This window comes from Vicia villosa, linkage group LG7 (genome assembly GCF_029867415.1).
Source record: "Vicia villosa cultivar HV-30 ecotype Madison, WI linkage group LG7, Vvil1.0, whole genome shotgun sequence".
In the NCBI taxonomy this organism is placed as follows: domain Eukaryota; kingdom Viridiplantae; phylum Streptophyta; class Magnoliopsida; order Fabales; family Fabaceae; genus Vicia; species Vicia villosa.
The window spans coordinates 12,334,939-12,357,515 of NC_081186.1; the positions used below are offsets into that span (position 1 = coordinate 12,334,939).

At 34.7% G+C, this 22,577-nt stretch overlaps 1 protein-coding gene across 1 annotated transcript; it reads right to left on the reverse strand.

The window, feature by feature from the left end:
* Nucleotides 1-8,922: 8,922 nt before the first annotated feature.
* LOC131616955 (glutathione hydrolase 3-like) lies at nucleotides 8,923-12,045 on the reverse strand. The gene is made up of 7 exons (XM_058888373.1): nucleotides 11,786-12,045; nucleotides 11,174-11,511; nucleotides 10,544-11,062; nucleotides 10,208-10,443; nucleotides 9,836-10,100; nucleotides 9,592-9,729; nucleotides 8,923-9,503 (listed from the first exon to the last, which is right to left on the reverse strand). The coding sequence occupies exons 1-7, from the start codon at nucleotides 11,886-11,888 to the stop codon at nucleotides 9,231-9,233; spliced, it is 1,872 nt and encodes a 623-aa protein (XP_058744356.1). The 5' UTR covers nucleotides 11,889-12,045; the 3' UTR covers nucleotides 8,923-9,230.
* Nucleotides 12,046-22,577: the final 10,532 nt, after the last annotated feature.

Consider the following 22,577-nt stretch of genomic DNA (forward strand, 5'->3'; position numbering starts at 1 on the left):
TAAAAGTCACGAAATTCGTTAAATTTGCAATCTTTGGTATTTATGAAAATTTTCATGTGCTATACTACATAAAAGTCACGTAGTTCGTTAAACTTGTAAAAATTGAAATTTTGGAAGATTTTCGTGTGTTATACTACATTAAAGTCACAAAGTTGGTTAACCCTGCATACATTGGTATTTTGGAAGATTTTCGTGTGCTATTTACATCGTAAATGTCACGAAGTTTGTTAAACTTGCAAATTTTGGTCTTTTGGAAGATTTTTATGTGCTACACTACATAAAAGTCACTAAATTTGTAAAACTTGCAAAATTTAGTGTTTTGGAAGATTTTTCGTGTGCTATATACTACATAAAAGTCACAAAATTTGTTAAACTGGAAAATTTTGGTCTTTTGGAAGACTTTTGTGTGCTACTACATAAAATTCACAAACTTCGTTAAACTTGCATACATTGGTATTTTGGAAGATTTTCGTGTGCTATACTACATTAATGTCACGAAGTTTGCTAAACTTGCATACATTGGTATTTTGGAAGATTTTCGTCTGCTATATCACATAAAGTCTAGAAGTTCGTATAACCGGAAAGTTTTGGTATTTTGGAAGATTTTCGTGTTCTCTTCTACATTAAAGTCACAAAGCTCGTTAAACTTGTATACATTGATACTTTTAAAGATTTTCATGTGGTATATACTACGTAAAAGTCACAAAGTTTGTTAAACTAGCAAAATTTGTTCTTTTGAAAGATTTTCGTGTGCAACACTACATAAAAGTCACGAAGTTTTTTAAACTTGCAAATTTTGGTATTTTGGAAGGTTTTCGTGTGCTATACTTCATAAAAGTCACGAAATTCGTTACACTTGCAAACTTTTGTATTTAAAAATATTTTCGTGTGCTATACTACATAAAAGTCATGAAGTTTGTTACACTTGTATACGTTGGTATTTTGGAAGATTTTTCGTGTGCTATACTACATAAAAATCACGAAGTTCGTTAAACTTGCAAATTTTAATATTTTGGAATATTTTCGTGTGCTATACTACATAAAAGTCACGAAGTTCGCTAGACTTGAATACATTGGTATTTTCGAAGACTTTCGTGTGCTATACTACATAATGTCACGAAGTTTATAAAACTTTCAAAATTTAGTGTTTTGGAAGATTTTTCGTGTGCTATATACTACATAAAAGTCACGAGATTTGTTAAACTGGCAAAATTTGGTCTTTCGGAAGATTTTCGTGTGCTATACTACATAAAAAACACGAAATTCGTTAAATAGCAAAATTTGGTATTTTGGAAGATTTTCGTGTACCATACTAAATAAAAGTCACGAAGTTCCTTAAATTCCAAAGTTTGGTATTTTGGAAGATTTTCGTGTGCTATACTACATAAAAGTCACAAACTTCGTTAAATTTGAATCTTTGATATTTATGAAGAATTTCATGTGCTATACTACATGAAAGGCACGAAGTTCGTTAATCTTGCAAAATTTGGTATTTTGGAAGATTTTCGTGTGCTATACTACATAAAAATCAAGAAGTTCGTTAAACTAGCAAATTTTGGTATTTTGGAAGATTTCCGTGTGCTATACTACATAAAAGTCACGAAATTCGTTAAATTTGCAATCTTTGGTATTTATGAAAAATTTTATGTGCTATACTACATAAAAGTCTAGAAGGTACGGTAGGTATGATTAATATCTTGTTTGAGAAAGAAAAGTTTGTTCCGTTGGTTCTCACTGAGGAGACGGGTGACAAATTAGAGGTTTCACAAATTGCGGTTGTTAGTGAATTTCCTGATGTTTTTCCCGAGAATGTTACTTCTCTTCCTCTGGAAAGGGAAGTGGAATTCTCTATTGAACTGATACTAGGAACGGCTCCTATATCGGTTTCTCCGTATCGGATGGCACCACTTGAATTAAGAGAATTGAAGGGGCAATTGGAGGAGCTGATGGCTAAACATTTTGTGCGACCTAGTGTCTCGCCGTGGGGAGCTCCAGTGTTGTTAGTAAAAAAGAAGGATGGTGGAATGAGGTTATGTATTGATTACCGTCAGTTGAATAAAGTCACCATCAAGAACAAATACCCTTTACCAAGGATAAACGACCTGTTAGATCAATTGGAAGGAGCCTGTGTGTTCTCGAAGATTGATTTACGTTCGGGTTATCACCAAATCCGTATGAAGAGCTCAGATGTGCCAAAGACTGCCTTTAGAACCCGTTATGGTCACTATGAATTCTTGGAAATGCCTTTCGGTGTGACGAATGCTCCAGTTGTTTTCATGGAGTATATGAATCGGATATTCCAGCCTTACTTGGATAAATTTGTAGTAGTCTTTATTGATGACATTCTTATCTATTCTCGTACTCCACAAGAACACGGAGAACATCTGAGGATTATTCTGTCGATATTACGAGAGAAACAATTGTTTGCTAAGTTGAGCAAGTGTGAGTTTTGGATAACGGAGGTAAAATTTCTTGGTCACGTCATATCTCAAGGAGGTGTGGCAGTGGATCCGTCGAAAATTGAAGCGGTAATTAATTGGGAGAGACCGAAGAATGCATCAGAAGTCCGAAGTTTCTTGGGTTTAGCCGGTTACTACAGAAGATTTATTAAAGGGTTTTCTCAATTGGCCCTACCGATGACTAGACTTACCCGAAAAGAGTATCCTTATGATTGGGATTCGGGGTGTGAACAAAGTTTCATGAGCTTGAAGGAAAGATTGACGACTGCTCCTGTTTTAATCATTCCTGATCCAAATAAGTCCTATGAGGTATTTTGCGATGCTTCCAAGAAAGGATTAGGAGGTGTATTGATGCAGGATGGTCAGGTGGTAGCATACGCATCTCGACAGTTGAAAGTTCACGAAGAGAATTATCCAACTCATGATTTAGAATTGGCTGCGGTTGTATTTACCCTGAAGGTGTGGCGTCATTACTTGTATGGAGTTCATTTTGAAATGTTCAGTGACCATAAGAGTTTAAAGTACTTGTTCGATCAGAAGGAGTTGAACATGCGTCAGAGGCGATGGATGGAATACTTGAAGGATTATGATTTTGACTTAAAGTATCATCCAGGCAAAGCAAATAAAGTGGCGGATGCATTGAGTCGGAAGGTGTTAAAGAGGGCCGAATTGATGATGTTAGAATATGCATTATTGGAAAGATTTCGAGATCTTAATCTTCAATTTGATTGGACACAAAATGGAGTGATGATGGGGAACTTGAATGTTAATTCCATTTTGAGAAATGAAATTCAACAAGCACAAGTGTCAGATGCTAAGTTACAAGAGGTGTTGGTTCAACCAGGATTTACACAAGCTATGGATGGAATGATTATGTTTAATCAGAGGATTTGTGTTCCGGACGATGCATTGTTGAGACGAAGGATTTTGGATGAGGCTCATAAAGGTGCTTTCACTATACATCCTGGTTTTTCAAAAATGTATCAAGATTTGAAAAGAGATTATTGGTGGTCCGGAATGAAAAGAGATATCGCGGTGTACGTATCGGAGTGTGCGGTGTGCCAATAGGTAAAGATCGAACATCAAAGACCAGGTGGGTTGTTACAACCACTAGAGATCCCAATATGGAAGTGGGATGGTATTTCAATGGATTTTGCAGTTGGACTACCTCGTACCCAAGGTGGATATGATTCTATTTGGGTGATTGTAGATCGGTTGACGAAATCTACACATTTCTTAGCCGTGAAGACTACTTACAAGGCAAGTCATCTTGCACGGTTATTTATTGCAGAAATTGTTAAGTTGCATGGTGTACCCTCTAGTATTGTGTCAGATAGAGATCCAAAGTTCACTTCAAGGTTTTGGAGAGCCTTCCAACAAGCTATGGGATCTAGGTTGTGTTTGAGTACGTCGAATCACCCACAAACGGACGGTCAAACGGAGCGAACGATACAAACCTTGGAGGATATGTTAAGAGCTTGTGTGCTTGAAAGTGGAGGAAATTGGAAAGAGCTTTTACCATTGATTGAATTTGCATATAATAATAGTTATCACGCGGGCATTGGTATGGAACCTTATGAAGCATTATATGGGAGGAAATGTAGGACACCGCTGTGTTGGTCAGAAGTTGGTGATGATAGAATTTCGGGACCCGAAATTATTCAAGAGACCACAGACAAGATTAGAATGATTCGTGATAAGGTTAAGCAATCATAGGATCGTCAGAAGTGTTATGAGGATAACCGTATGAGGCCTTTGGAGTTTGTGGAAGGTGACCATGTATTCTTGAAGGTTACTCCGAGATTGAGGTTGAAAGGACCGTTTAAGTCGAGGAAGTTAAGTCAAAGATACGTGGGACCGTATGAGATTCTAGAAAGGATTGGTGAAGTAGCATACCGTTTAGATTTACCACCTTCTCTATCAGAAATGCATGATGTTTTCCACGTGTCTCAACTTCAGAAGTTTATTCTCGATCCTCTTCAGCCAGTGTTACCAGATGCAGTTGAGATAGAATCAGATTTGACTTTTGAACCCTTACCGAGCCGCATCGTGGGAAGAGAGACTAAATGGTTGAGAAACAAGGAAATTCCTCTTGTTAAGGTTCAGTGGGATGTGACGCATCCGAGTGATGCTACGTGGGAGCTTGAATCGGAAATGCGGGATGCTTACCCTCACCTTTTTAGGTAATTCTTAAATTCGAGGACGAATTTCTATTTAAAGGGCGGGGAGGATGTAATACCCCGTATTTAATAAAATGCTCTAATGTTATTAGCTGACACTGAGGTTTTATTATTTAGTGCATCAGAGACATTTTGGACACTTAAGTTATAAGTGCTAACTTAAAGTTATGTTACTTATATTCTTTTCCTTTCTATTTCTTTCTCATTTTCAAACAAACACAAAGTTCTAGAGAGAGGAAGTAGAGAGAAGGGAGTGCAAGAGGAAAAGAGAAGAAAAGCTTAGATTTCGATCATTTCTCCGTCGAATCAACTCATCTTCGTCATCAACGACTCGTAATCGAGGTGGGTTCTAGTTAGTAACTTATTGCGTTTGATTTATGGATGAAAATCATAAGATTAGAAATTAGGGTTTTGATATAAATCATAGGGTTTGGTTCAAACTATGAAATTGATGTTGTTACTATTGATAAATCCTGATTAGAGGCCATATGTGTTGTTTCTATGCATTAGTATAATCTGGAATAGGTTTGGGTGTGGAGTTGGTTGGATTGAACCATTGGTGAAGCAAGAAAATAGAGCTGAGAACTCGGATTTCGCGCGCTTCGCGGCGCGAACCTAGGGAATAATTAATGAGTTTAGGTTATGCCAATAGTACGCGGCGCGTACAAGGGTTCGCGGCGCGACCACTATGGAAATTTATGAGTTTTGCTACTGCCAAAGGTTCGCGGCGCGACCAAGCTGCTGCGCGGCGCGAACTGAACCTTTCCACAATCAGAATTTAGTTTAAATTAGATAAATTGTTTCGATCATAACTTTTGAATCGTAACTCCGTTTTGGTCGCCGTTCGAAGCAGTATGAAACTAGAAACATGTACTTTCTAGTAGTGTAGGTTTGGGGAACAAAAGAAGAAATTATTTAATCGGAAATCGGGGAAATTGTTTGATTCTTTGGATTGTTTTTTTGTTCGGAAACATGCGAACGGTATACTTTTTGGTATAATGAGTGATTGCCATATATTTGTGATAATTGTCGTTGTTTACATGACAATGATGATATTTGTTTATTGCCTTCGGTGTAATACCTAGTATATTTGGAATTTGTTTGGTTGAGTTCTATTGCAGGTGGATTGGCATACCTTTGTTGTATATATGTATATATCAAAGAGGTTTGAATAACTACATGGGTTTAAATGAATAAAAGAGAAGTGAGGAAAAACTAGGATTTGTTAGGTATATATAGCTTAACAAAGAGAATCTAGGATGAAACATTATATGGAACATAAGTGTGTTTGAATCTTGTGAGGAAAGGCTAACAGGCCTAGTGGAAAGGCTAATAGGCCTAGTGATTGGTATGTACAATCACCACTGTATGAAATAACTTAATCGAAAACACTGTATTGCTTTATTTTCTTTTGAATGCTAACAGGCATTCAATGTGCAAAAATGGCACTGTGCAGTAATGGCACAAATAATCTTGGCAGGTTTGATTCCCGCTTTGTGTACGAATGGAACCTAACAGGGTAGAGACTTGTGATGGTTAACAGGCCATGTGAAGTGACGATTCATGGGTAATACTCATGAGTTCGTATCCATTTCGTATGTCGAGATTTTTCCAATGGATCCATGACTCGTGCCACCTCCTAGACGTAGAAGGGGACGGGAATAGAGGGATACCTTGATAACGGTTTTCGATTGGTAATACTGTGTTTGAGTTGTTGAACTCTAAATATGTTTCCATATAATGTTAGTATGTGAACTCAAAGTCTAGTTCCTTTTGTTATGACTTGAGATTTGATAGGTTAGAACCTTGTAAAGCCGAGAGGATCTATAAGATAGGGAACTCATTGAGATTATTTTATCTCACCCCATTATATATTGATTTCAGGTGCTACAGATTCCGCGAAGGGTAAGGAGAAAGCAGTTTGACTTTCCTTATGTCTTCTGTTCTTTTGGCATGGCGAAGCTTCCGTTGTGGAGTCTTATTTTGAGATCATTGTTTTGATCTAGTTCTTAGTATTTTGTTTTGAACATCTTGTATATGTTATGCCATTGTGTAGACTTATTTTTGTATTTGGGCATTAATGTATATAATGTGTTGACTAGGAACTTATTGTATTTCAATACCAAATACCTTGGATTCATGTATAAATATATGCTTTGATGTATGTAATTATATATGGGTGTTACAATTTTCGTGTGCTATATACTATGTAAACGTCACGAAGTTTGTTAAACTTGCAAAATTTGGTCTTTTGGAAGATTTTCGTTTGCTACACTACATAAAAGTCCCAAAGTTTGTTAAACTTGCAAATTTTGGTATTTTGGAAGATTTTCGTGTGTTATACTTCATAAATGTCACGAAGTTCTTTACACTTGCAAATTTTTGTATTTTGGAAGATTTTCGTGTGCAATACTACATAAAAGTCACGAAGATTATTACACTTGTATACATTGATATTTTGGAAGATGATGATGAAGGGTTTTTCTATGTCTTGGCCTGATAATGAAGAATCAGAAGATGAAACTAATGTTGTGACTGCTCTCACTAGCAGATGGGGATCTGATGTAGAATCTTGTTATGAGAATGATTTTTATGTTGATCTGAATGTATCTTCCAAGAAGCCATGTATTGGATGAGATAAAAGCTATAAGACAGAAGAAAATCAGAAAAAGATCATAGCTCGACTGAAGAATGAAAGAGAGAAACTTCTGAGTATTGCGCCTAATCTTCAAAAAGACGTAACTTTCCTAAATTCCAAACTTGTCTACATGACCAGATCCTTGAGAAGGATGAACAATGGAACTGATGTGATAAAAGGACTGGAAATATGAGTAATAATGATCAATCATTTAATCAACGAGGCAAAGTTCCTGAAGAAAAGTCCACTCCTTCTCAAACGAAGAAAGTGATTACCATGTCCATCCGGATGTTACAACATCCTGGCAGACATCTTGAAACTCCAACTAAAGCCAAACCCTCAACTTGGATATGTCATTAGTGTGGTGAGTATGGTCATATAAAGCCTTTTTATTACAAATTATATGGAGTCCAAAAACCTTCGGCTCAGTTTAAGGCGAATCTAGTGAGTAAAAAGATAAGTTCTAAATATAGGGATGTTAACCTTATAGCTCATACTTCTTTGAGAGCTTCAACCAAAGAAGATTGGTACTTTGATAGTGGATGCTCTAGACATATGACAGGGCTCAGAAGTTGTTGGTGGATATCAGATCTCAGCCCACACGTTTTGTTAGATTTGGTGATGAATCTAAAGGTGAAATTAAAGGAGTTGGAAAATTGGTGTGTGTTGGATCTTCTAGTCTAGAAGATGTTCTTTTTGTGGAAAAAAAACTAACTACTAATCTTATTAGCATTAGTCAATTATGTGACCAAAGAAGTATCAGTCAATTTCTCAAAGTCAGGATGTTTAGTCAAAGATGATAAAGAGGCTATTCTGATAAAGGGTATAAGATCTAAAGATAACTATTATCTGTGGGAACTGTAACACTCCGAAATTTAGATTTAATTATTTAATTGAATTTTGTGATTTGATGTGAATTTGTGTGACATATGATGATATGTTGTCAGGAATTAGTGGGAGATAGACGGTAATTAGAATTATTTAGATTTAAATAATTTGGTTTACATTATTTAGAGTTATAATAATAATTAAAAATATTGTTAAGGTGAGTTAAGTGAGGGCATAAGAGGAAGATCATAAAAAGGGTTCAAGGGGTAAAATAAGAATAAGCCAAGGAAGGAATAGAGATCCACTGTGAAATTTTGGGAGAAGAACGTGAAGTGAGAGCTAGGGCACAGAAAACCAAAGAGGAGTTCCAATAGAACGCGAAGGAAGAAATCACTTGCTAGGAATCTGAGGTAAGAGGTGTAATCCCGATTTATTATGATTGATAGGGGGTTAAGATAGATATAGGATTTTCTTTATATCTTTTATAATGAATTGTGAATACTCACCCTTTTTATGTTGGTTAAAACTACTAGTCTTTTTGTTATATCTTTTATAATGAATTGTGATTACTCACTCTTTCTATTCGAATGTTGCCTCCATGTAGGTAACGTGCAGATGACAAACAGTAGTTGTAGAAGCATTGAAGATAGCTCAGAGTGTTTCATTAGTTTCGTTATAGTAGTGGTGTTTTGCTCTAATATGTAACATCGAGTCTGGAACGCTTTGTTTTGCGAATGATTACTATATTTTGATTAACTTATTCCATGAGGTTTTCGGATGTTAAAAACTGTTTTGAATCCAATTTGTGATGAGACTGAGTTATTGTGAGTTTTGTTTATGAAGAAGTTTTTTTGGTGACGATAATGGCTTTACGTCCTCACAATTACGACAAAGCATCTCTCTTCATGTTTGTTCATGGACTTTATACAGGAACATTGCAGATAGATTTGTTGCAAGATCAATGTTGAATACTCAAACAAGTTGTAGTTTTCTTCAAATTTATAACTCAGTGTTGTAATCTTCAAATATTTACAAAGAGCATTCAAACAAAACTCTGTAAATGAATACATTGTAAAAATGACTGGACAAAAGTTCCAGTTTAAATAATGAATTCATCGATTTAATTCAAACAGCAGCCGGACGACCACCCTTTCTTGGATCACTTACTGCTGTTAGAGTGCCATACTTTACATGTGAGTTAGCGCCTTCACCAAGCTTCCTATGAATGTTAATAGGTGCTTCGGGAGTATGAACAATAAGCTGAGTAATCGATTTAATTTGACATGGTTCCAATTGATGACCTCTATCTTCCAGGAAAAGCCTACTTTCTTCTGAAAGCTCGATGTGATCACCATTATAAGCAGTCATGTTCTCGAATGAAACTGTAACCGGTAATAGCTACACGAGATAAAACAAAATTCTATATTAGATAGTAGTTAGGAGAATCATACATAAAAAAACTACTTGAATACAGAAAAGTTAGAACCTTTGTATAGACCCTTGGTCTTAGAACTGCGTCTAAAGGGTTCATTCCGAAGACGAAATGATTAAGAAAGACTTGAGTCACTGCTGGAATAATGCTCATTCCCCCACTTGCTCCAATTACCCCGACCAATTGCTCATCCTACCGAAGAATAGAAAAAGAAATTTTCATGTGTATGAGACAATGCTGTATAATTTGATTATCATATTAATCTAGTGAACAAACATTCTTGTGCTGTAAGCAATACCTTTGTGATGATAATAGGAGTCATGGAAGACAGTGGCCTTTTGTTTGGTTCGATAAAATTTGTCGGTGCTGGAGGTAGTTTTTCGGGGGATATATCAGTCGGTATAGAGAAATCATCCATTTCATCGTTGATCACAATACCTGTTGACGTTGAACGAATCCCAGCTCCAAAATGTCTGTCTACTGATGTTGTCAGTGATACCGCGTTTCTATCAGCATCTACAACACACAAATGACTTGTTCCGTGATCTCTAAGTTGGTTCCATCTGCATACAATTCAAACCACACTTTTATTAACTACTCGTTAGTTCGCATCGCAACATAACGTGCTAAAGGTAAAGTTTTCAAGTTTTCATTCAAATTCAAAACACACCTTTCCATATAGTACTCTGGAGGGAAAGTAGTGTTATCAAGTATCCGTCGCTGAATTGTTTGTGCAAAAGACGGCGAAAGCATTTCGGATACAGTTTCACTAACGTTTTCGAAGTTCGGGTCACCCAAATTCATTCGGATAGCAAACATATGTTTCAAAGCTTCTAGTACTCTATGTATACCCAAATTTCCCTTTGCAGCATCAAGACTTCCATAACTATCCAAGATGTTTAGGACCTGTCCATACTAACTATTAGAACATACAAGCATACAATGTAGCGTGTATTATCGTGTCGATATTAAACTAATCTCGTGAAAGAGATATGAATATACAAACCAGAGAAAGACCAAGAGTTCCACTCGAAGGAAGTGGCATTCCATGTAAGGTGTATCCCATCGCGTTCACAACCAATGCATCGGTAATTTCCACCTTGTAATTTCGTAAATCCTCCATTGTTAAAATACCACCAAGTTCACCAACATCCTTTACTAACTTCTCACCAATGGTTCCATTGTAGAAAGCTTGTATCCCTTCCTCTGCCACTATCTCCAAAGTTTGTCCAAGTTCCACATTTCTACATATCTCGCCTTTTTTTATCAAAATTCCTTTAGGCGCGTATATATTTCTTAACCCGGAATCACTCATTATCTTATTTTTATTTAAGGCTAAATAATCGCCGAGAGTAGGAGACACTACGAAACCATTTTTTGCAAGTCGTATAGCCGGTTGGAATAATACCTTCCATGCCAATCTTCCATGTTCCAACCACGCTGCATGAAGGCCGGCTAACTCACCAGGAACTCCGACTGACAAGGCACCTAAGAACTTAGCTTCGGGATTTCTCTGATACATATTCTGCTTAGACAATCAAACATTCAGACAAATGTAAGTTTCGTTTTCATACATTTCAATCACGAGTTTCGTTCACTTCAACGATCTAGTAGAAACAATTAATCAATCTCAAACCTGTGAAGCAGCAATAGGAGCAGTTTCTCTCATGTCATAAGCTTGTGCATTAGAGCTAGAAGATGATTTCACAACCATGAAAGAGCCACCTCCTATGCCGCTCGAAGCCTGAAAAACAACACCAGCGCATAACGTAGCCGCCACTGCAGCATCAACAGCATGCCCTCCAAGCCTAAGTATCGAAACACCAATAGCCGAACACCGAGCATCATCCGCTGCAACAACTCCAATTTCTGATTCAACAACTTGTCCCTTATCATCTGTTCTTCCCTCATTATATCTTTCCGCTCCCTTCAATATCCCGAAATTTACGTCGCCTCTTACTGCTAGCCCAATTACTAGAAAAGAAAAGAATTGCACATAGCATCAGATACTTTTTAACTTTTTACCAAATCAACTTTTTCTGACTTCTACTTGAAGAAGAATCACTTGAAATAATTCAAAAGCTAAAACAAACAGGTTATAAAATTCTATAAAATTTGCTGTAATTCATTATCTGATTAATTTTTTGAGTGGTTCTGAATTCATTATCTTATCATCTAAATATTGAAAAAAAAAAAAATCTAAATCATTTAAGAACATAAAAAATGTGAATAAGAAAAGAGAACTAACTTGTGACACCAACAAAGAGAAGAAGGAAACAGAATAGAATCTTCTTGTGGAATCTATTTGGAGAAACATGATTGGGTCCCAACAAAGGTGAATCCATTAACATGTACGATGATGTTGTTCTTGTTGTAGAACTTGAAAAACAAATACTATGAATGAATTCAGTATAGAATGGTTAATGTTTAGTTGACAATTTTATTAATTTTTTTTTAAGATTTCTGTATTGAATATTGATTTTAACAATTGGATGGATTATTTATATATTTATGCTATGTTATGATTCATTCCTTAGTTTCTAGATTAAAAAATGATTTCATTCGTTACGTTATCAACGTTTACCAAATTAAATTGTTTTTATTTATGAACTTTGATTGGTTTCTGTTCCAGGTTCATAATCTTGTCGTGTCTAAAAAGGTTAAATCGGACGTACTTTCTTTTTTCAAAAAAAAAATGGCACATATTTGTTTTTTCTAATTAAGAGCTCTAATTTTAAATAAATATATTTTTAATTATATTCGGTCATAGTTACAATTAAACTTTGAAAACATACTAGTAAATAAATAAATTGAAAGTTATTTGTTTATGGTTCCAGAAGCCAAACAGTCTGAGAGTACATCACTATGTTGACTAATTTTTTGAATTTGAATTTGAATTTGAATTTATGGTTCTCTCTGAATATTCTCTTTAACAACTGGTCGAATTTTATTTATGTCAAGATATGATTAATTGATTATTAATTCCAGTCAAAAAAATGATTCACGTATTAAATTTGGTCCAGTCAAAGAATGAGAAAAGATTACCAATATTGTTAAAAAAGAAACATATTTATGTAACTAAAAAAAAAAAGCAATTTTGTTATTCGCAATTATGAATTTGGTTAGTTTTGTGTCCAGGTTCCAAATTTCTAGTATATACGCTCTACATAAATTATTGGACTTTACATAGGTTTTAACAATTTCACATCCACAACTTATATAGAATATAACTAACTTTATGTAAAAAATAAAAATTATAAATTTTACAAAATTATTTCTTATAAATAATATAGAAAAATAAAAGATGAGAAAATAATAAAATAGTGATGATAGACAGTTGAAACGGTAACTTATCAATTTAATGTCAATGACACTGATACAAAAGTGATGACAACTAGTAGAGGCCTAAGGCAGGGGGATCCTATCTCCCGCTTGTTTTTTATTATCATAATGGAGTATTTACATAGAAAACTAAAAGTTCTCAGCAAGATTTTAAACTTTAATTTCCATGAAAAGTGTGAAAAGATCTAGATCATTGATGTTAGTTTTGCGGATGACCTCCTCTTATTTTCAAAGGAGGATGCGATATCAGTAAAGCTTGTCATGGATACTTTCAATGATTTCTCCCAATCCACATATTTATTTGTTAACCCTCAAAAATATAAATTTTATTGTGGAGGTATGACTGGCAGTGAAGAGGACCTGATAGCTGGGATCACAGGTTTTGTGAAAGGTGTGTTGCCGTTCAGATATCTGGGGATTCCGCTGACAAGTCGTAATCTTAATAATTCTTAATGCGTGAACCTTGTAGATAAAATTCTAGTCAGAATTAACCATTGGAGTGCCCATATGTTGAGCTATTCCAGTAGAGTTCAGTTATTGCGCAACATTGTATTTGCAACCACTAGTTATTGGATGCATTGTATGCCTCTTCCCAAAGGTGTGATTAAGCGTGTGGATGCAATTTGTAGATCATTCATGTGGACGGGCAAGAGTAGTGTCACTAGAAAGAGCCCTGTTGCGTGGAGTAAGGTATGCTCACCCAAAAATCAAGGTGGTTTGAATGTTATTAATTTCCAAATGTGGAATAATGCTTGCTTGATAAAACTCCTTTGGAATCTTTGAAAGAAGGAAGATTCTCTATGATCCAATGGATCCATACCTATTACACGAAGGGGGTAGACATAATGACAGTACCGATTAAGCTATCGTGCTCTTGAATATTGAAAGGAATCTTAAACCAGAGAGTGAAGGTACAAGAAATGGCACAATGGGAAGAATTGTGCCAAGAAGGGAAATTTTGCATCAGCAAGATTTACTATTCCCTGTTAGAGCCGCAGCTGCTGGTTCCTTGGAGGAGGGTGTTTTTCAATAACGAAGCTCGACCTCGTGCTTTGTTTATAATGTGGCTCGCATGTCATAATAGCCTGGCCACAAAGGAAAGACTTTACAAATTTGGTATGGTGGATCACGACTGTTGTGTTTCATGTGATGAAATAGAATCCATTCAACATCTTTTGTTTACTTGTCAGGATATGAATGATATTTGGAAGAAGATATTGGAATGGATAAATGTTGAGCACAACCCAAAGGGATGGATACAAGAATTTGCTTGGATTGAAGATAGAAGCAAGAGTAAGAGTTTGAGAAGTATCTTCCTCAAAACAGCTTTTGCAGAGACGGTATATAGTTGTTTGAAATATAGGAATAAAAAAATTCATGATAGAATAGATACGACAAATATAGCGTAAGAAGTTATAGATACCATAGTTCATCGATTGTGGATGAAGAAGAAATCTAAGATCACATTACTCATCTTCTTATGATATAGTGTTTAGTTTGTTTTGTTTTTGTTCTTTATCTAGACCCTAGGGGTCGATTGTATTTCATTGATTTTTGGAATATAATAATTTGTTTTTCAAAAAATAAAAAAATAAGAAAATAATAAAATAGTAAAAATATGATAGAAGAATAAATATTAATTATCGTTAAACTTAAAATTATCGTTAATATAATTTATAAGAAGATGGTATAAAAAAGAGTATTGGTAGCCGACACTCTTCACTATTATTTAAAATTTATGTTAAATATTTGAAAATATAGTTTAATCAATAAATAATGAAATTGCTAAATTGTATGTTATATTATAGACAAATAACTATTGTGATTCTTTAACGTTTAGATTGGGCTTTTTTTTTAACATCCCTTAACTTTTAAAATGTTCTATTTTAATTCTTTTTAATAAGCGATAAAAAAATTTTGAAATTGGTCGCTAAATCCGTCTCTAATTACAAAAAGACTAAAATAAAACGTTTTAGAAGTTAAAGGAGCAATGTGAGACAAAAAAAATATTTATGAACCAATCTAAATCTAAGAATATAGTTAAGGGACCAAAATAGATATTTTACCTATATTATATTATTATTATTATAACAAATAATTATGTAAGTTATAATGAAAATAATGATGTGAAATGTATTTTTTTTAATTTTGTTTAGATTAAAATTTAAGCTTTTTTTAAATAAAGTTTTTGTTCTTTTATGTTTTACATTTGTCATAATCTACCATTTTATAAATGTTGGAGTTTTTTTATTTTGTGTGTGATATAAATCTTCAATATTGTAAAATATAAAAGACTGAAAAAAAAAACCAGGTTTAAAAATGTGAACTAAAACTTTAGTTTGAACAAAGTAAAACACGAAAAGTGTATATAAATTTAGCTTCCATTATTATATTTTATATTATATAATATGAATTCCACCAAAATAAAATTCATGGAGATATAAAGTGAGATTTCATTATTGTCTTTATATATTATATTATATGAATCCCACCAAAATAAAATTCATGGGGATATAAAGTTAGCTTCCATTATTGTATCTTATATTATTATTATATGAATCCCACCAAAATAAAGTTCATTGAGATAGAAATTTAGCTTCCATTATTGTATCTTATAGACTTATATTATATGAATCCCACCAATATAAAATTCATGGATGGGGATCACTTGGGTACATAAATTACTTTTCTAAGCCACGTAGTTATGGGACATTCCAAGTTACAGGTTATCATAAAGTCTTTGACTTATGCTAGAAGGAACTGATGAGACTAATGAAGAATATTCAATAACTTAGAAATAGGATCATCCATCCAAAGTCCGCCCATAACTTAGAAATAGGATAACCTAACCAAAAGTCAGCCCATAAATTAACTATCTACAATTGATTGGAAGTACACAATTTTAATTTTTTTTTAAAGTAAAATATGTAATTCTTTGAATGTATAAATGTTAGTTTTGACAGAGTTGAATCGGTGTGTATTCAACAAAATCGAATGGAGTTTGTAATTGTTGTATATGTTGGATTCAACAGAGAGTTGAATACAGCTTGTTCAAGCATAAGTTAGTTGGTTATTTTGAGAATTGCTTTGAGTGCAAGCAATCTCATTATAAACAGGGATCTAATGAGGAATATTCAATAACTTAGAAATAGGATCATCCATCCAAAAGTCAGCCCATAACTTAGAAATAGGCCAACCTAACCAAGAGTCAGCCCATAAATTGACTATCTACAATTGATATTGATAGAAGTATGCAACTTTGACTTTGTCCTTTGTCAAATATGTAATTCTTTGTGTAAGTAAATGTTAGTTTCGATAGAGTTGAATTAGTGTATATTCAACAAAGTCGAATGGAGTTTGTAATAGTTGCATATGTTGGATTCGACAAAGAGTCGGGTACAACTTGTTGAAGTATATATTAGTTAGGTATTTTGAAAATTGCTTTGAGTGCAAGCAATTTCATTATAAATAGAGAGGTACTCTATTGTTGTAAGTGTGAAGAAAGTTTAATAAAATTTGTAGTTGAAAGTAGAGAGAGACTCTGTCGATTTTGTTCCATCTTCTTCCCCGTTCTCCCAAAATTCTAATTTCTCTTTTCTTTCCCAATTGACTTTCATAGATTTCTTTTCTTCTCAAACCAATTGTGCACCGGAATCTTCTAGCAACCAAAGAGTGGTTGAATCACTCGAGTGAAAGTGAGGAGCAAGAATCATGAATCAATCAAGAAATTGATTGGATCTTGTTCCGTCAAGAGGAGCGATTTCTCAACATAGGGTATCTAGAGCACTTGTTGCGATTCTTGGGAAGCGTAGAACTATGACTTCGCATTCGAACGAGCATCTTCAAACAAATCTTCCAATCTTGAATTTATATATATTATACATATTTTTACTCGATGTTTCGAATCTAGATCTATTATATATCTTTTTACTCGATCTTTGTAAGAATTATGATAATTGGTGTAAGCAGATGAAGAAAGGAACCATCGTAGCTTTATCTTTGTGTGAGGCGGAATACATAAATGCATTTCTTTGTGCATGTGAAGCGACATGGATGGTAAATCTTATCAAAGAAATTGCATGTGAGAATCATGGAGCAATGATCGTCAAGATCAACAACATGTATGTTATCAATTTGGCCAAGAACCTGATAGCACATGGAAGAAGCTTACACATTGAGATGCGGTTCCATTATCTTTGAGAGAAAGTAGCAAGTGGGGAGCTGAATTTGGAGAACTTCAAAACTGAGAAACAACTTGCAGACATCATGACGAAGGTTGTGGAAGTGAAGTTATTCAAGAGATTGAACTATGATAAATGTAGATAGCTTAGACAAAATGAATTATATGGTATGTCAAATATGTAATTGTTTGTGTATGTAAATGCTAGTTTCAACAAAGTCGAATTAGTGTGTATTCGACAAATTCGAATTGAGTCTGTAATAGTTGCATATCTTGGATTTGATAGAGAGTTGAATACAGCTTGTTGAAGCATGTGTTAGTTATTTTGAGAATTTATTTGAGTGAAAACAATCTCATTATAAATATGAAGATACCCTATTATTGTAAGTGTGAAGAAAGTTGAATAAAATTTCTAGTTGAAAGTAGAGAGATACTCTGCTATTCTATTCCATCTTTTTCTCTTTTCTCCCAAAACCTTAATTTCTCTTATATCCCCCAATTAAATTTCGTAGATTACTTTTCTTCTCAAATAAATTGTACACGGGAATTGTCTTGCAACCTACGAGTGGTTGAATCACTCATGTGAAGACTGAGGAGTGGGAATCGTTAATAAATCAAGAAAGTGATTGAATCTTGTTCCGTCAGGAGGAGAGATTTCCCAACACCCTTAAAGATTGGCATACTATGGTAATAGAAAGTAAATTATCCAATGTCGAACCTAATACAATTGTTTATTTCCCTAACTCAATGGGAAATAGGTGTAAGAATAATCTTCCCCGAGTTAGGCTTTGCCAAGCTTGATTCTGAGTGCTAAAAAATTCAAAGCCTAAGTCTGACTTGTATTCTATTATAGACTTATATTCAGGTCTGAGTCTGGTCTTTTTGAAGTCTTGATTAAGCTATTAACCTACCTAACAATATATTTTATTGAACATTTTTAAATAAGCGATTCAACTAATGTTCAAATAGACTAACAAATTAAAATTAAAATGAGACTAAATGTTTGTTTGTATTAACTTATTTGAGTTTACCTAATAGCATGAGTTTTGTGATACTATTATTTTGAGAAAACTTATGAAAACAACTTATGACATAGTTCATAAGGTTTTTTCAGCTTATTTTTATTAGTTATTCAAGATAACTATTCTAGGACGACATGAATGGCCATCGGCCGACCAGACAGAGGGAATTATAATTCATCTAAAGTACTCATCACACATGGAAACTACCCTATGGAAGAGTGCAAGCAATTAAAATCCAAGATATATCCAATAGCTATCTGGATCACACGCCTAAAAAATAATAGGTTATATCTGCCTCACCATATAAAGGATAAGCGTGAAGAATTCTGACACACAATTTAAAAATCAATTTCAATTCACTTTTCTCCCTCATCTAATGACTTGAGTGATGGAGTGCTAAATTAGAAAGTCATACTCTCATCCACCGTATCGGAAGCTCAGATCCATCTCCATCCATCACAACCATTAGTTCACCGATCAATTATGATAGAACAATGGCGGCGTATGTGGGAATCAACTTCTGATTCTCCCATTTTCCACAATCGCATGTTCACTATTCAATTCGTCGGTTTAGATCCTTTTTCAATTTATTGGATAAATAGTTCTCAAAATCAAACACAAGACTTACCGTGTTCGACCTAATCAAAGAGCATATCACCCTTGATTTTCTGATTTTCTAAATTGGTGACTTCTAAACTTTTCAGCAATGGCAGGATTTTGAGCTACTCGTTCTGCCGCATTACGCAAAGGTTGTCATAGTTGTTGCCGCTTAAGCAGCAATCAATAAACCTTATATGCTTGATTCTCAAGGTATAACAGATCAAGTAGCAGACACTCCAATACATCCAAATCTGCACCAACCCAAATCGTTGGTGTCATACCCCAAAATTTACCTCCCACACTTTTCTCATAACAAAAACAAGGTTCAAATCTCAAGGCATGGCTCATTCACATAATCCAGATAATCCACAGTCAACTGATCCAAATTGAAAGGTTAACCAAAGTCAAAGCATGATCCAAACTTATAACCATTGGTCACATAACAAGTATGGGGAGGTATATCCATCATTTGATCAAATATTGATCATGATTCCATTAACAGAAACTCAGAGATGAACAAATACAAAAAGGTTCAAATTAGGGTTTCTTTAGGAGAAAGTCAACCCAACTTTGACTGGGCATAACTTTCACCTGGAACATCAAAAATTCCCCACTCAAAGCCTATTGTGAAGGAAATTGAATTCTCTACAACTTTGTGTCTCACAAGCCAAGGCTAAAAATGCTTCATTTAAGAGATACAAAGCAAAAGATTACAGGTCATTTTCAGGCATCCTTCAAAAGTAGTTTTTCCCAAAGAGGCTATGATCAAGATAAAAGTTCCAAATGAAAAATATATTCCAAAGTGGCTTGTAGAGGACCTCTTGAGGTTTCCAAAAAGTCTTAGAAATCCCTCATAGCTTAAATATTGAGTGAGATATGATCAATCAAAGTTGGGAGATTTTGAGGGACCAAATGTGAAAAAGGAGGGTTTCAAAAGTGAAATTCTTACTTATGGGCCTACATTTTATGACTCAAACTTGATCCATAAGTTATCCAAACCATGTACCACGAATTTCACCTTTTATTTATTTTTTTATATGATTTTTATTTCATTTAACAATGATTTAAAAATAATATAATTGAAGAAAATCAAGTATTGTGTGAAAAAGATTCATATTGACTATTTCCAATCACAATTATGACAGAATTATAATCTATTTTCGTGGTATATTAATTGGGAAGGAATTAATAGAAGATTTGGACAAAGTTAGAAAGTTTCCAATCAAATCTCTAATCAAATTTCTCAATATTGAAAGATTGGATTCAAGTGAGGTTTTGGACAATTTTATTGACCTAACTCGTTGCCTATAAGTACCTAACATATACCACTTGAATAAGGGTTGAGAATTCTGCCCAGAGAGAGAGTTGCAAGAACGAAAAAAAAGCTCCAAGAACTCAGAATCGGTTTCAAGGAATTTGTGCCTTTCAACGAGAATTGAAGGTTGCAAAAGATTCACAGAAGGATTCTGAACGTATCTGGATACTCGCACGACTTCAACACCCCCAGAACAATCTCCAATTAGCCTAAGTAAGTCACTCTGAACTTTGGATCGATTAGCATGGTTTACGCATTCATATGATAATTCGTTTGTATATTTTGCTTGTGTCTGATGCTGTGAACGTTTTTGGATCCTTAATTTTGTTTCTGAGCATGTTTCATATGAATCGCCATTGAAGACCGTTTTAAGCTTTTAGGGTTCATAATTAGGGCTTTCTGGTAGAGATGAAATTAGGGAAAATTAAGGCCACCATTAGCTTCGCATGGTTTAGACGAAGCGTCTGAAAGGCTCGCGAAAGATTTATGTGAACGTATGAGCTATTCGTTATTATTCAGGTCTATTCGCTACGAAGGAATCTCTAGCAGATTCGTAGCTAATTTATGAGAGATTTGCAGGTCTAGGGGTGGAAGACGATGAGCTGGCATCGTCTGGTTCGTTAGTTTAAATTTCGCGCGCATGAATTTCTATTTGGAGGTTCGTTTTTATTTATTGAGTCAAGTGCGTATATTTAACAATTGGTTTATCTGGTTGAGTTGGTTGAAACGCGCGCGTGTGAGGGAGAGGTCGCAGGTTCGAGCCTCCCCTCCAACAATATTTTTGTGTAAAATCCCTTTTCTTGATCCAGTGCGTGCACAACATCATAGGCACGCCATACTGCCTCAAATCTGACCCTTGATTCTCACCCCAACCAGATCTGACGCCCTTAGTTTGATGTCCATACCATGAGCCCTCATAACAACCCTACTGAATCAAAATCCTTATAAATGAATTAAATTTGAATTAATTTGTTTGTTTTAATTAGAATAGTTTAATATATATTTATTAATATTGTAACAATTATTTTATAAATAAATTAATATATGATGTATGCTAAATTATAATTTGTTACTCGTGCCGATTAAATCGATTAATCGCTATGGTTAACAATATATTTAATTAAAATGTTATTTAATTAAATAAAATATGATTTCTATTATTTGGTTAAATGGTTGCAACTATTTTATTAGTTGTGATGATTAACCGTTTTTCCCTCGATTTAATTTGTTATTCTTTTTAATCGAATCAATCGGTTATGAGGGGTAACAATGCATATAAAACTCCATAAAAATTATTAAAATATACCTCAGTTCATTATTAGTGATAATCGAATCAATCGATTAAAATTGGTAGTGATGCAAATTTCAAATCTTTTAACCATGGTGATCAAACCTATTGATCATTGCGGTTAATAGTGCCAAATCAGGGTTGTACGCCCTAAATCCTAATAATTCTAAATTCCATTCAAACTACAATTACAAACCCAAACTGCGATAGGCTGACCAAAAAGCCTCTAAAAAACCGTATCAAATCAAATTCCAACTCTAAATGGCGTACAACTCTTCCCGAACTACGTAGACTCTGATCCTCCCTAAGGAGGTACGTAGGCACTTGGCAACAAGGCGAGTCCCCCTCTTCAAAATCTCAATCATGTCTTAAAATTCTGTTTGCCACATTTCTCCCTAATTTTCTGCCATGCAACCCTAATCTTTGATTGTTAGCCTTTAGGAAAGGGCTGAGGGTGCCTCATACCTTCCCTCGGCCTGATTATAATAACTTACCCTCAATCTCTTATCTGTGTAGGGTTTCCTATTCGCCCTTCAGAATAGGTGGCGACTCTCTAAGTATAATTTTTAGGCAGGTTGCTACAGCTGGATCTACTCTAATGCCTCTGATCAGACCTCTGATACCATCATTAGCTGCATAATCATAAGCATTTCCTAGCTTCCAACTATTGCAATTCATTCTTGGAATTCAAAATCAAAATGAATTGATGAACAACATGTAAACATCATCTAACAACAAAATTCACAGGCAATATAGGAAATGTTGTCTCGTCTTGAATAAAGCATACAGAATGCGCCTCTATGGCACACCGCAGAAGAAGCTATGTCAAAAAGAAGACAAGCCGCCATCCCTGAGCCTATTGCGTCGAGAAGAGACAGAGCTCCTAAATTGCATTATCACCAAAAGAGCAAGAAGTTCCATATTCCTCCTCATATTCCCGAGGGAGACCCAAACGACCATGTTCTTACATAGGACCAGGTAGAAAATTAGTCGCCAAAGAATTTCCAAAAGCATCCTTTATGTGCTTGTATTTTTGATAGAAAAATACTGAAATCAATGGAGAAACTTTCTAAGCTAGAAAATACAGTGGGAAAGTTGACCCAGACGAGCAGGTGCAACTCGTCAACGAACAATTGAATTACTTTCATGCGAATGAAGCCTCCAAGTTTAAAATGTTCTTGCTAAGTTGGATTGGACTGTCCAGGCTATGGTTCAACACTCTACCAGATGGGAGCATTGAGTCTTGGACATGCCTATGTGAGAGTTTCACCGCTCACTTTACGGTACGAATAA

Coding starts and splice junctions, on each gene's coding strand:
- LOC131616955 (XM_058888373.1), bottom strand. CDS start 11,888: ATGTTAATGGATTCACCTTTGTTGGGACCCAATCATGTTTCTCCAAAT. Junction 11,063..11,173: donor CTCCTATTGCTGCTTCACAG/GTTTGAGATTGA, acceptor TTGTCTAAGCAG/AATATGTATCAGAGAAATCC. Junction 10,444..10,543: donor GAACTCTTGGTCTTTCTCTG/GTTTGTATATTC, acceptor TAGTATGGACAG/GTCCTAAACATCTTGGATAG.